The sequence below is a fragment of the Talpa europaea genome (assembly GCF_964194135.1).
Source record: "Talpa europaea genome assembly, chromosome: 15".
NCBI lineage: Eukaryota > Metazoa > Chordata > Mammalia > Eulipotyphla > Talpidae > Talpa > Talpa europaea.
Genome location: NC_140083.1, coordinates 3381857 through 3395775, shown reverse-complemented (window position 1 = coordinate 3395775; position 13919 = coordinate 3381857). Strand labels below are relative to the sequence as shown.

The window sequence follows — 13919 nt, the reverse complement described above, 5'->3', positions numbered from 1 at the left end:
CCACATGGTTGTTCTGGGATTGCCGAGAGCGGCAGGTCTCTCCCGAGGACAGAGCCACCAGAGCGGCTGCCGGCACGTGCTTCTCACAGCAGGGAGCTCCTCACCACCCCCCCCAGGAGACCCCAACCGATGCCGTTCTGTTTTAGAAGCTCATGGTGGACAGACGCCGCGATGTGGAAAACAGCCTTGCTTCTCGAATTCAAGGAAAACCATGAACTAATCTACCCATTTTTCTCTGATACAGTCTGTCAGAGCGCGTGTGAGGAATCCTTTTCCGTTTCTACCCCGTCTGGGTGAAGGAGAGGAAGGTGGAGAGGCCGTGGGCGTCTTCTTGGGCAGCTGCAGCAGCTTGGTGGGGCACGGAAGAGGCGGCACACCAATCACCTCTTCTTGAAGCCGTATTTTTTGCGTTCATAGAAGAGATCTGTCTTAGAGCTCCCCAAATTGACAATTTTGGGGCAACCGTCTCTCTGGAAAACAGAATAGAGGATTCACTGAGTGACATGAGAGGTTTTACAGAGAGGACGTTTGGACTGACAGTGGATCTAGTCACCTTGCCAGTCAGCCACCTGCTCCGGCTACCAGCAGGGCCTGGCTGACCAGGTGATGGCCCAGCGGCCTGCACTTGGGGTTTGCTGTTTCCTTATTTGTGCTCTGACTTTGACACACAGTCTGGCGGGGGGTTGCACCTGTGCTAGAGACGCTGCTGACTCTGATGTGTAATGACACGTTCCCCTGGCCTTGCCGTGAGCAGTGCCCCCTGGAAGCTGTTCTGCAAAATGACGGCTCACTTGTGTCAATCTGGGGTGAAGAAAGGAAACTGGGGAAGCTGCTTCTGGAAAACCCCTCTAGTGGATTGATCCCATTGCACAGGAGGCTGCTCCCGTGACACTGGCCTGTAGCACGTCGTCAAACCCACCCCACAGCCCTCTCATTTCTAGTTCCGCTAACACCTCTTTCCCGGGACCGATGCATGCTGTTTAAAAATCTCCAAGGGGGGCCTCCCCGGTGGCGCAGCGGTTGAGCGCTGGGTTGCGAAGCTGCCTGCGGCCTCAGCGGCGCCGGTTCGATCCCCGGCTGCTCCCCGGCCAGCGGAGGAGGATCCCACATGGTGCGCAGACCTCTCCTGCCACCCGCTGCTCCCCTCAGCAGTGTACTTCGGTCCTTCTGCCTGCTCTGCTCCCCACTCTGGCTCTGGTGAATTCTCTCACCCTCCCGCGCTTCTGACTATACCCAGTGCATGTATAAACAAAACAAACAAACAAATATAATAAATAAATAAAAACATGCCTCTATAAAAAAAAAAAAAAAAAACTATTTAAAAATCTCCAAGGGGCCTCCCTGGTGGCGCAAGGGGTTAAGACGCAACCAATGAAGCTCTCTGCAGCCACTGCAGCACGAGTTCGATCCCCGGCCAGGGAGCTACCCACATGGCACAGCAGACCTCTCCTGACTCCCCTCAGCAGTGGATTTCAGTGGATCTGCTGGTTCTGCTCCCTGCTCTGTCTCTGGTGTATCCTCTCACCGCCTACACCCCAGTTCTTGTATGCATCAATAAATTAAAAAAAAAAAGTTCTGAGAAAACATTCACATTAAGTTTTATTACAGCTTGCTGTTAGAACTGTCCTGTTTTATTTAGCTATTGTTGTTAATCTCTTATGTGTAATTTATAAATTTGTTTATGACAAGTATGTACAGATAAAAAACAGCATAGAGAGATGGTCAGAGTTTGGTATCAGCTGCGGTGTCAGGCATCCACCGTGAGTCCTGGAATGGACCCCCCTCCAGATAAGAGAGTACTTCTGTACTTCTTTGAAACTAGCATGCAACATATTAAAATGAGCTGGAAAATTCCAGCACACTAGATTATTAAATCCTCCCTAGTTTCTTGCTTTTATAGCTCTCACTGACTCACAGGTTTCCTGTTTTCTCACCTAAACTCCCTGGCATTTTATTTTCCACACATCTCCCAAGGGTCTCATGGCATCCCCCAATTCTACCAGGACTGTGAGAGGTGCGGCTGTGTGCCCGGGGCCGGGCTGCTGTGAGGATGTGGAAAGGAAGATGCAAAGACTGTTAAGAAACCTTGGAAGGTCTAGGAGTGTGTTTGTGAGTTGAGCCTGAGGCTATTCTAAAAATACCTGCAAATGTCTATCTGAGGTAACAGCTCTTTTAGCAAGCGCATGCCTGAATACTGAAAATGTCATCCTCTCAATCCACCCAGAGGACACATGTCCCCAGTCCTAGCACAGGGAGCTGTTATTTCAGGCAGCTGTCGCCGGAGTGAATGCCCACGGGAAATACATCTCACGGCCACCTAATTTCTAAGATTTCACAAGAGAAGTAGACGCTAGACTATGCCGCTCCTGCTTCCGTTCTACTCATCATGGCCACAGAAACATCACCAGGAGGACCCCAAGTCGGCTTCCAGAGCAACAACCAAGGCGAACTCAATGCCTTGCATTTCTTTCCTGAGGAAGGTTTTGTTTCGAGTCCACTTCAAGGGCAGGACTGCAAGCTACAAAATTTATCCTGAACCAGTGATGAAAACCCATGTCTCTACAATTAGTATCTTTACAAACCAACATTAATCATGTGCTCAAAAGTAATATACCAGAGGGAAATCTGTACAGAACTGAAACGCAAGAGAAGGAAATTTAAACAATTCGAGATCAGGCAAACAGTCACTGAAAATGTGTCTACACGGCTATTCCTCACAAACGGGACCAGTCAGTGGCCAGACCTGCTTCCTTCACAGGAACTAAAAGGGAAACATGGCCCCTTCTTTGGACAACTGTCCTGTAAACACAGGGAGGTGAAAGCCAGAGGGTGCAGCAGTGCGGACTTGACACCATCATGTTTTCTGCCCCAATCTTTATTTTCAGAGATCTCGAAGGTCTAAAACATACACTCACAAGGTAACAGGGAATATTACTTCCTGTTTGGTAGGGATTTTCTCAAAGTTACACCTGGCATGTGAGTAGAAAAGCCAAGACTTGATCAGGGGCTTCTCCGAGGCAAGCCCCAAACTTTCCCATGTTTTAGGAAGTTGAAGAGAATGGCAAATTTATGAATTAACTTTAAAAAAGTATCAAATATCTTTTTCATCAATTTAACGACTGTGCTATTCACTTAAATGGGGAGCAGAGGAGAAACAGCGAGGGGGAGGCACATTCTCAGCCACCCTGGAATAAATGCTGAGTTAAATCGTGCATCTGGAGGGGATGAACCCTCCGGCTGAAGATTACAGGTTGAAGATTCGAAGCTCACCTACAAAAACTTACTCCTTAATATTTAACTCTTCTCCTCATGGGGGAACGGGCATTTGGAAAAAAGTTGAGAAAAAGACATGAGGTCTAGCACCTGGATCTGCCACAGATTTATCTTTTTTTTTTTTGTGGGACCCTTGCCAGCGGCCGGGGGAATGAACCAGCGCTGCAGAGGCTGCGGGCAGCCTCACAGCCCAGCACTCAACTGCTGCGCCACCAGGGGAGGCCCCTGCCAGATTTATCTTGAGGCCCTGGGCCAGGTCACTCAAACACCCCTAAGCCTTTGTCTCCTCAGAGCTTTTGGGAAAGCGTGTTCAGCACAGTACTTGGCACAGTAGGAGCTCCAGCAATATTAGAAGCTATTTTTCTTATTTGCTGGTTGGGAGAGTTGAAGAAAATGGACGATTGAGGGTCCAGGGGAAATTAAGGATGAAACCGTAAACTATGTGTTCTCTAATTCGACAGCAACACCTGCAGTTACCAGCTTGACTTCTGAGTATTCTGGAGGCTTTGAAAAGCTCTGACAGCGGCCAGCTTAGTTTGCTGGCCTAATTCCCTTATAAACCATTACAGTTGCTGGAGAAGGAAAACAAAGCAGGGCTGCTTTGGCTGCAGGGAGGTTCTGCATAGGAAAAAGCCGAATCTGTGTGGTGACCTGTAAAGCTGAGAGGCTGGATTGCGTCACTGGGTTGCTTTGTGTTTCTTGGAAACTACTGCTGAGTAAATGTAAGCTAGACTCCCTCTCAAATATCCTTAGAACACTGCGGTAGAATGCAAAATAGAGGAAGTGATGTCTAGGATTCCCAGGGAAAGAATAAGGCCTGAAGAACCCCAGGTATCAGGTCACACATGAAACACAGACAAGTCAGATGGCAATTATCAATTGAGCACACTTCAGTTGCAACTTTATGCCAGACAAGAATTCTGGCTACAACTGAGCACAAGTCCAAGAAAATGAGTCCTCAGTGGACTCATTAGGTCAAGAGCTGTGGAATTTCTCTTCACGGCTATTGTCTGACTGTGGCTTCCCTGCTTAGAGACTCAGCAATTACCAAAGGCCTACTATACCAGACACTGCACGTGGGAATTCCTATGGGTGGGGCCCAGAACGTGGACTGTGCTTACAATACATGCAGGCACTGTGCTTAGAGCTGGGGAAAGGAGAGACAAACACACAAACCAAGGCCCTGTCTCTAAAGTAGCGTGACCCAGTTGGTGGATCAGATCAAGCTGGACATGATTTGACAGTTAAAGGGACATGCAAAGCAGAGTTTAGGGCAGATGGTTCAAATCACCAACTGAGATTATGTTTTGGACACATTATTTGTGACCTTTCTCATTGTCCTAAGTAACAGAAGGTTTAATGTTGCAAGAGTATTATCTGGCAGATATATCCCACTCACAGGGGGCATAAAGGCTGCGCCTGCCTAGACTGCTGAGGTGGCAAGGGTTGTTTCTCCCCATCGTGGGCACGTTCTAATTAAAGGACTTACACAAGGACAACACGGTGTAATGGGGACACCACTAGGTCTCGTCAGACAGCCTGTTCTGGCCACTTATTAGCTGGGTGAGGGACTGGAAAATGGGCATGATAATAATCCCTATTAAAGTTATTGTGAAGAATAAGGGAGATAGCATCTATGAATTGCCTGTTCTTTGCATGTGAAAATATTCAGAATTACATATCTTTTGCTTTGTTCTAGATTAAGTAACCAGATACCTCCTATTAGCCTGGTGGCACTCTATCACACTTCCTTTTGTGTCATAAGCCCCTCTTGCCCCTGAAAGCCTGCTGCTTCCAATCTGAAGTTGTGAGGCCTTTCTTTGTTACAGATCTACAGGCCTGCTGCTTGGCATTTGGTTCAAGGAGCTGAATAAACAGCCACTGTCACCACACAACATCAAGGGGCAAAAATGCCATGAGACAGAATCACAAACAGACTTATCACAGTTAGTATCAAGGCATTCTGTGGCTGTTTCAAGGTGCAAGCGACCCAAATTGTCCCCAATTCCACATCACCCAAACATTCCTTAATGATAGTAAAAAGAATTACTGAGTGGCTATTCCACACCATGAGCTCTGCCAGGCCTTAAAGTGCAGGACGTTGCTTCTGAGTAAAAATAATCACAGAGAAACATCAAAGGACTAGAAAGAGCTACACCAAATTGCTGGTGTTGACAAAGACTTGCTTCTTTTGCATTTTCCCCCCTTGATTTAAAATAACTGCCTGCTGTGGGACGACACCCAGTTTGGCTTACAGGGCTCGAAGAAATTATAGCCTCGGTATCTAGCTGAGCATAGTTATCTCCAGAGACCATAGGGGGTTTGCCATGGATGGCAGAATGTTACTAAGTAAAAGGAAAGCTGGATGGAAATCTTAGGATATACTCACGTCCTTCTCCTGAATGGTACACTCCTTACAGTAATAAGCATCCGAGACTCCAGGGCCTCCACAGATCACACAGCGCCCCTGGTAAGAGCCATAGTTACACTCATCGCATATGCGCACCAGGGTGCAGGGGCGCACGTAGGAGTCACAGATCACACACTTGCCATCACCTGTGAGGAAAAGAGAGCAGCGGTAACTCACTTGCAATTACCCCCTTCCGCAATGAGGAAACACACTAGTCTCCTTTTGAAGATGACTTCAGGGCCCTCTACTTCAGGATCACAAAACTTGGCATACCCCACAACACTTAGGAAAAGCTCATCAATTAATATGTAAAGAGCCCGCACAGCATCTGGTGACAAACCCATGTAGTTCCAGGGGGAAAAAAACGCACGTTGGGAGGGCTAAGACTACTCCAAAAGTTAAGAGATTGCCTCGAAACCCAAACACAGCGTCTAAAACGTGCGGGGGGAGGGGGGGACTGTGAAAGGGGCTGTGGCTGCTGCCTGGCCTTGTGTTGACACGCTTCAGGGCCCATCTAAGCAAAGCCCTCTGCGGCACCGCTGGAACTGCCCTGTTGCTGGCTCCACGGCAACGCTGTGCGGCAGGGGCGGGGTGTTTGGGAAGGTGTGTTTCACTCACATTTTTCACACAATCTTCCAATGGCTGCAAGATCAAAGACAGAAAAGAGAACCATTAGAATTAAGGTTTTGACGAATCGGTGAAGCCCACCCAGGAGCTTGGGGTGGAGACAGCAGCAGGAGCTGCAGTGTCCTGGGGAAGCTTATTCATCTCAGCCCTGCAAACTAGCTCCGAACCAAACCCCCACCCTCCCGAAGCCCCTCCCAGGTCCGGGGAAATTAGATTCTGCCGGCCCCACCCAGGCCCCCGCCGGGGCTCCCAGCACGCGAGCCCCCGCCCTCCTTTCACCAGAGGCCACGAACCCGCGCTTCTCCACTACCGGCCAGGAGGCGGGAAACGTGGCGCCCAGAGGCACGATCCCAAGGACAGGCGGGATCCGCGGCCTCCCCGCCCCTGAGACCACCCCCACCCCCACCCCCACGGCCGGGGACAGGAGGCAGGCTCACCAACACCGGCCTGCTTGCGGCAAAAGATCAAGTCCGGATGATGTTTGGCCATAGCGCCCAGCCAAGCCCGCCACCGGAAACTCGAGGAACTTCCGCTCGACCTTTAACCCTTGTTGCCCTGCCTCCCGGCCGCCGCGATTGGTCCTCTAGGCGTCCATCAGCTTTACCCTCTTCGCACCAAGCCCCGCGCGATCTCGCGCGATCAAAGCCCGTTCGTTCCCAAGAGGCGTTTCCGCCCAGCTGGGCAGCCAGGTCCTGGCAGATGCGGGAAAGTCTTAAAAAAAATCCTTTATCCCCAATTTGGGTGAAAGAGACAAATGAAATTTGCACTTTGATAAGACAGCTTTGTACTGGCACTGATTTCCTCCAGGCTTTTAAGCAGCTCTTTTTCCTCTTCCGCGTCGGTTACAACGCGGAAGCTCCGCCCACCGCGCTCCCCGGGCTCTAGTGCCCCATGGAGGCCCCGCCTTCGCCATGACGGGGGCCACGCCCCCTGCCCGAAGGCTTTAAATGCGCCGTTCGGGACGTCACTTTCACGCGACCTAATCTTTGTCAGTGCACAAAATGGCGCCTTACAGCCTACTGGTGACCCGGTTGCAGGTGAGCGAACTCAGGGCCCTCTGGGTTCACGGGGGCGGGGTGCCTCCTGCTGTGCCTGCGGCAGTAGGCGAGGCGAGGCCAGGTGAGGCGGGCCCGGCCTCCGGCCAAGTTTTATACCTGTCCCGGCCTAGCGCCTGTGCCCGCTCCGCCGGTGCCCGAGGTCAAAGCGTCCCCGGTTCAGTCGGCTTCCCCGTCCCTGTCCCCGCCCTGCGGGAAGCGTGGGTCCAAACTTCGGCGGCCTGGTGAAGAGTGCCGACACCCCATTCTCCTTTTTGAGGACTAAGTTCCACTCTCCAGTAGGGTTCCTTTCTGTTGCTCAAGGTGAGGGCAAGGTGACTTGGGGGCGCGGTCCTTGTTGAGCCCACTAGGCCCAGAGCCTGAAGACCTCCCTTCTTATCGCTCAGCGGCAGAGACTTGCTAGCTAGGTTGCCGGACCGAAAGTCTGGAGAAAAATCTAGTTCCCTATTCCGTTATTGAAAGGACTTCAAAATACAGAGCCAGAAATGTGAGGGGTCTTCCAGCCCCATATGTAGTAGTACGTAGAAATGTCCACAGTCATCTTGTCATCCTTTCCCCCTAACAATCTCTCATCTTTACCCATGATTGCAAGACTATTTTAATTCCTTATCGTATCATCATTTGATTCATGTCGTCATTTGGTAGCCTGAGTACTCTCAACTGATAGGTGATGATCTACTAGAAAGTAGTGAAAGTTCCTATTCTCTGAGTGTCAGAGTACTGTGTTTTGAGCATCTGTCCTGCTATCCCTGTTTTTCTTGTTCATGTCAACCTTCCCTCGCAGAATTTTCTGAGCCAGTGTGATCCTGAAGCTGACATTTGTATTAGTCAGAGTACCAGAATATGGAGTATTTTTTTCTGGGGACCACCTGTTACATTTTGAGTTCACAATTAGCTGCCTTTCTATGGGAGGGTAAGGAGACTCAACAGTTTGACCTTGACTCTCTTGTTATGAGCCAGCTAGAAAATTGACTGTGACTGCCAGATGGTTTTTTTCACTCCTAACTTGACAAAATGTTATATTCAAAAATTCAATGTCAAGCTTGTATTTTGTTAATAAAAATAAAAAAAAGCAAGCATTTGTAACATTTGTAAACCTTTTACCTTGTAAATTTACTTTGAATCAAGTGGCACAACTTTGATTATAAAATTTAAAAGCTGGGTCTCCCTGGTGGTGCAAGGGGTTAAGACGCAACCTATGAAGCTGTTCGCAGCCTCTGCAGCACAAGTTCAATCCCACGGCCTGCCAGGGAGCAACCCACATGGTGCAGCAGACCTCTCCTGACTCGCCCGCTGCTCCCCTCAGCAGTGGACTTCAGTCAATCTGCCTGTTCTGTTCGCCACTCTGTCTCTGGTGAATCCTCTCACCCTCCTCCCCAACACCCTATGGCCTGTACCCCAGCTCTTGTATGCATAAATAAATAAATCTTTAAAAAAAAATAAAATTTAAAAGCTATGTGCTGTACTCAGGGAGCATTATATTACTAGACATTTAGTTTTGAAAATCATACTGCTTTTTTTTTATTATTTATTTTTTTTTAAAGAGGCACGTATTGTATTTATTTATTTATTTGTTTGTTTATTTTTTTATACATGCACTGGGTACAGTCAGAAGTGCAGGAGGGTGAGAGAATTCACCAGAGCCAGAGCAGGGAGCAGAGCAGGCAGAAGGATCGAAGTACACTGCTGAGGGGAGCAGCGGGCGGCAGGAGAGGTCTGTGCGCCATGTGGGACCCTCCTCCGGTGGCTGGGGAGCAGCTGGGGATCGAAGCGGGGAGCTTCGCAACCCAGCGCTCAACCGCTGCGCCACCGGGGAGGCCCGAAAATCATACTGCTTTAATTTAAATCCTGTGGTTTACAGTGAAATCATTATTTATCTCAAAGTAGTCTGACCTCTCAATTCTGAGCAAAGACAAGGCGTAGTCTTTGAAGGAATTTGCCCTAATGGTTTTTTTTGAGTCTGTAGGTTAGCAATGTGGAAATAGTTGTTTCTTCCTCGTCCTGCTAACCATGATGTAGTGAAGTCAGACAAGATTATTTGGTAGGATTATCAAATAATAGATTTTTTGAGATTGGAGGAGTTGGCTAATAGCATGGTATTTTTGAATTAAATAAAGATCTTGGAAAGCATGAGTGTTAAACCAGCATAGAAGAGATCTGGGGCATTGTTCATATTTTACCCTGACCCTGTGACCTTGAGCAAGTTACTTTTTTTTTTTTTTTTAAGATTTTTATTTATTTATTTATACAAGAGCTCGGGTACATACCAGATCTGCAGGAGGGTGAGAGGATTCACCAGAGAGAGTGGGGAACAGAACAGGTAGACTGACGAAATACACTGCCGAGGGGAACAGGCGGCGCGACAGGAGAGGTCTGCAGCGCCATGCGGGACCCTTGCTGGCCAGCCAGGATCGAACTGGCGCTGCAGAGGCTGTGGACAGCTTCACAGTGCTGCGCTCAACCGCCTGCGCTGCGCTCAACTGCCTGCGCCACCAGGGGAGGCCCAAGCAAGTTACTTCTAAACCCTAGTTTGGTCATCTATCCATCGGGGATGATCTTCATTGACAAACATTTTTTGAGTACTTGGGAATCAGCTTCTGGTGGTTGTTATAAAGAATGGTTGTTATAAAGTCATGGATGGTTGTTATAAAGTCATGAGAAAGCAGAATGTTTTCGTTTATAGCCATTCAGTAGTTGAGTCTCCTTATTTGTAGATGCATAGTCCAGGACCTTAAGAGCCTGGGCGACACCTTGTAGCAGAGTTAGGATTAAAATCCAGGTCTCCTGCAGCTAAGATGAACAAATAACATGGTACCATGTTGTTTCCCTATAGCCAGGCTGTTTAGGTAATGGCCAGCTACCACTGTCCTCTGAGTCCTTGTACCTTTACCTCTTTCTGTGGTTAGCTACATTTAAGGTAGTACCACCTAAGGTACTACCTTAGTTGTCATGTCTGCAAACCTTGTCTGTGCATTCAATTTAGTCCTACTTCATTCATGTGTATTTACTGAGCAACTACTGTGTGCCCCAGATTAAATGATAGGCAGACCAGACAATTCCTTTTCTCATGGAGCTTCCATTGTATTCTAATGTATTCTACTGTAGAGGGCCTTTTTCAGCCAAAATATTTTTCTTCAGCCCTTGGCTTTATAAAAGATAAAGGTAGATAATAGAATGATGACAATTGCTACTACCAATAAGAGTAGCTAACATTTACCTAATTGGGTGCTAGTAATCTCACCTGGCTCTCGAGATAAGCAGACCTGTTAGCCCTATCTTCTGGGTGACTAGAATTAGGGTGGGTGCACCGTTTAACCTAAGAACATGGATTGAATGCTTGCTCTTATACCCACTGGCTGTGACTTTGGGCAGGTTACTTCACCTCTGTGCCTGTTTCTTCCCCTGTAAAATTCAAGTAATGGTACATCTGACTTCTCAAATAATCATACCATAGTTACATTATTTAGAGCCCTGCCTGCAACTAGTAAGTGTATGTAATTGCTAAGTAAAATAAAATAAACTTACCTAGGGCAGACGTGATTTGAATCTGCACCTTTCTGATTCCAAAGCCCAAGGTCCTAGCGCCTGCACCCATTCCTGTTGGCATCAGCCAGGGTGCTACTGATGCGCCGACTTGAGAATGGTGCTTTCTAAGTTGAAAGTGTTCTCTTGTTTCACAGCCCTGCCACTAGGCAGTCAGTATAGGAACAGGAGAGTGGTGAGATTTTTGAAAAGCTTCTCTTACTTTATGGTTTTTCTCTTTCTTTTTTCTTTTTAGGTGCAAAATACTGTAAATGGTAAATAAAGGGGGTTCAGTATTTGCCAGTACATTTCCTAGATCCTTTGCCTTGAGGTGCTGAGGTATTGTGACTTTGGGGAGGTCATGTCACCTCTTGTGTGTATATCATGAGTGACATTTAACTGCAAAGATGTCTGACCAACATATTTGGCAGAAGTTAAGTCCTCTATAAGGTGCCATGTTTTAAAAAAAAAAATCTTGCTTTGAATGAGGAAGTTCTGGTTGCATGCTTGCTGTGGTGCTTTCTCAGGGAACCAGCTCATAGTCAGCTGTCGATTTGAATAAAGTGGATGAATGATTGAAGGCAGCCCTTGGGCACTTTGGGAAGGGAGAATTCAAGTTGGAGGAGCAGCATGTGCGAAGCATGAGGTTCGAGTGTGGCAGGTGAGAAATAAGGCCAGTGCGACTGGCTTGCTGTGGGGAGGAGGGTCTGAGCAGGTGGCAGGGCAGGGCCATGGAGGCGCTGGTGAGGAAATTGGGTTTGACTCCCAGTATAATGAGAGCATGTTGGAAGGCTTTAGGTGGGGAGCATCGCCTAAATGGGTGATGGACCACAGCAGGCCCCAAGAGGAGGCAGGGACACTGGTGGGGGTGTGGAAGTTGGGGCAGTGGAGGCATCCAGGAAGAAGGGAATATGTGGGGACTGGGGTTCTGATGGAGATATTTTGGGGGCAGTTGGGTTGGATGCAGAGTGTGAGGAACAGGGTAGTTGAGGGTGAATCCTACCTTTGGAGCCTGAGCAACTCGGGGTGAACCCGGATCCAGCATCCATGTGTTTGTGGTGCAAGGCACAGGTGAAGGCTGAAGCTCCTTTCATAAATCCTCCTTTCAACAACACCAGCAAGCATGGTGTTTCCCAGGGAGGAAACTGGATGGGGTCAGGTGCCTTGCCTCGGGTCCCTCATTGCATCTGAGCATCGCGTGTTGTGTCTGGTGTTACCGTAGCAGCCGCTGTCCAGAGGAGGCCCTCTGGGTAGTGTTCAGAACAAGTGCTGTGCTTAGGTAGTCTGTCTTCATTGGCTCCAGTGTTCCTCTGCACACCTGGTTTTCCCAGTACCTGGTGCGGAACATGGCCTCTCAGCGTGAAGGGGCGTACTGCTGGGGGGTTTTAAGAAAGCAACACAGGGCCTACCCGGTGGCACAGTGGTTGAGCCCTGGGTTGCGAAGCTGCCCGCAGCCTCTGCGGCGCCGGTTCGATCCCCGGCTGCTCCCCAGCCACCGAAGGAGGGTCCCACATGGCGCGCAGACCCCTCCTGCCGCCCGCTGCTCCCCTCAGCAGTGTACTTCGGTCCTTCTGCCTGCTCTGCTCCCCGCTCTGGCTCTGGTGGGTTCTCTCACCCTCCCGCGCTTCTGACTGTACCCAGTGCATGTATAAACAAACAAACAAACAAACAAATAAATAAAACATGCCTCTATTAAAAAAAAGAAAGCAACATATAGAATATCAGGAATATTAAGGTGACTTCCTCTGCCACTGACTTACTGTGTGGCATCTACCCTCTGTGGCCCTCGGGTTACACCTGCAAGATGAGACAATTACTAGCTATTATTAGGCTTTAAAGGCCTAATAATAATTGAAAAGTTCTTTATACTCTAATGTGCTGTAAATTTTTTTTTAAAGGGCCTCCCTGGTGGCGCCAGGGGTTAAGACACAACCTTCGAAGCTATGCCACTGCAGCACAAGTTCAGTCCCCAGCCAGGGAGCTACCCACATGGCACGGCAGACCTCTCCTGACTCGCCTGCTGCAGTGTATTTCAGTCGCTCTGCCTGTTCTGTTTCCCACTCTGTCTCTGGTGAATCCTCTTACTCTCCCGCACCTCTGGCCTGTACCACAGTTCTTGTATGTATAAATAAATAATTTTTTTTTTAAAGATTTATTTTATTTATACAAGAGCTGGGGTACAGGTAAGAGGCACAGGAGGGCGAGAGGATTCACCAGAGACAGAGCGGGAAGGAGAACAGGCAGACTGACTGAAATACACTGCTGAGGGGAGCAGCGGGCAAGACAGGAAAGGTCTGCCGCGCCATGTGGGTATCTCCCCGGCTGGCTGGGAATCGAACCCGTGCTGCAGAGGCTGCAGACAGCTTCACAGTGCTGCGCTCAACCTGCTGCTATGCCACCGGGAAGGCCCTGTGCTATAAAATTTTATGAAAGGTTTCTGATGTTGTTTTAGTAGGCCCTAATATTGAGAACAGAGATGGACTTTTTCTTCTGATAGCCCCAGAATGTATAAATAGAAGCTCTCTTTTATTTTGGGGATCCTGAAAGGCACGGAGAATGGGTTTCCTGGGCTCATTCTGCAAAGCTTAGACGAAAGGAAGGGGCCCCTGCTTGAAGCCAGGTCTGGAATTCCACCTTGCGTGTGCCCTGGGCAAAACAATGAACATTTCCAAGCCTCAGTTTCCTTACCTGTAAAATGGGCATGCTACTTTCAGCTTCACAAGGCAGTTGTGAGTGTTACTTGGTTGTGTGTGGAGTGCTCAGGGCAGAGCTGGTGCCGGGTGTAGGTATGGGTTGAATGTCGTTCTGTCTCCGTCCTGGAGGTGGCCCAGGACAGAGCCTCCCTCCGCTCATACATTTTTTTTTTTTTTTGTTTCTCAGCTCTTACATTTCAAAAAGGCTGACTGTGGGGAAATTTCTGGCTCCTTCCCTAATCTCATGCCCTGATAACTGGGCATGTAGTCATGGGTCAGGAATCCCTTTCTCCTGCTGCTCTAAGAGAGTTGGAAGAAGTAGAAACAAGTCTGCTGGCT

The 13919-nt window shown here is 48.7% G+C and overlaps 2 protein-coding genes across 2 annotated transcripts in view; one reads left to right on the top strand and one right to left on the bottom strand.

The window, feature by feature from the left end:
* Positions 1-380: 380 nt before the first annotated feature.
* PHF5A (PHD finger protein 5A) lies at positions 381-6799 on the bottom strand (the record flags this gene model as incomplete). Its single annotated transcript, XM_084254631.1, has 4 exons — positions 381-470; positions 5663-5829; positions 6302-6325; positions 6748-6799. 4 exons carry the CDS (start codon positions 6797-6799, stop codon positions 381-383), a joined length of 333 nt encoding a protein of 110 aa, XP_084110757.1.
* A 497-nt stretch (positions 6800-7296) lies between these two features.
* The window catches only part of ACO2 (aconitase 2), a 36469-nt gene continuing 29846 nt past the window's right edge, over positions 7297-13919 (top strand). The window contains exon 1 of the mRNA XM_084255877.1: positions 7297-7347. Coding sequence (XP_084112003.1) covers positions 7312-7347 — 36 coding nt within the window. The 5' untranslated portion in view covers positions 7297-7311. The remainder of the gene's footprint in view (positions 7348-13919) is intronic.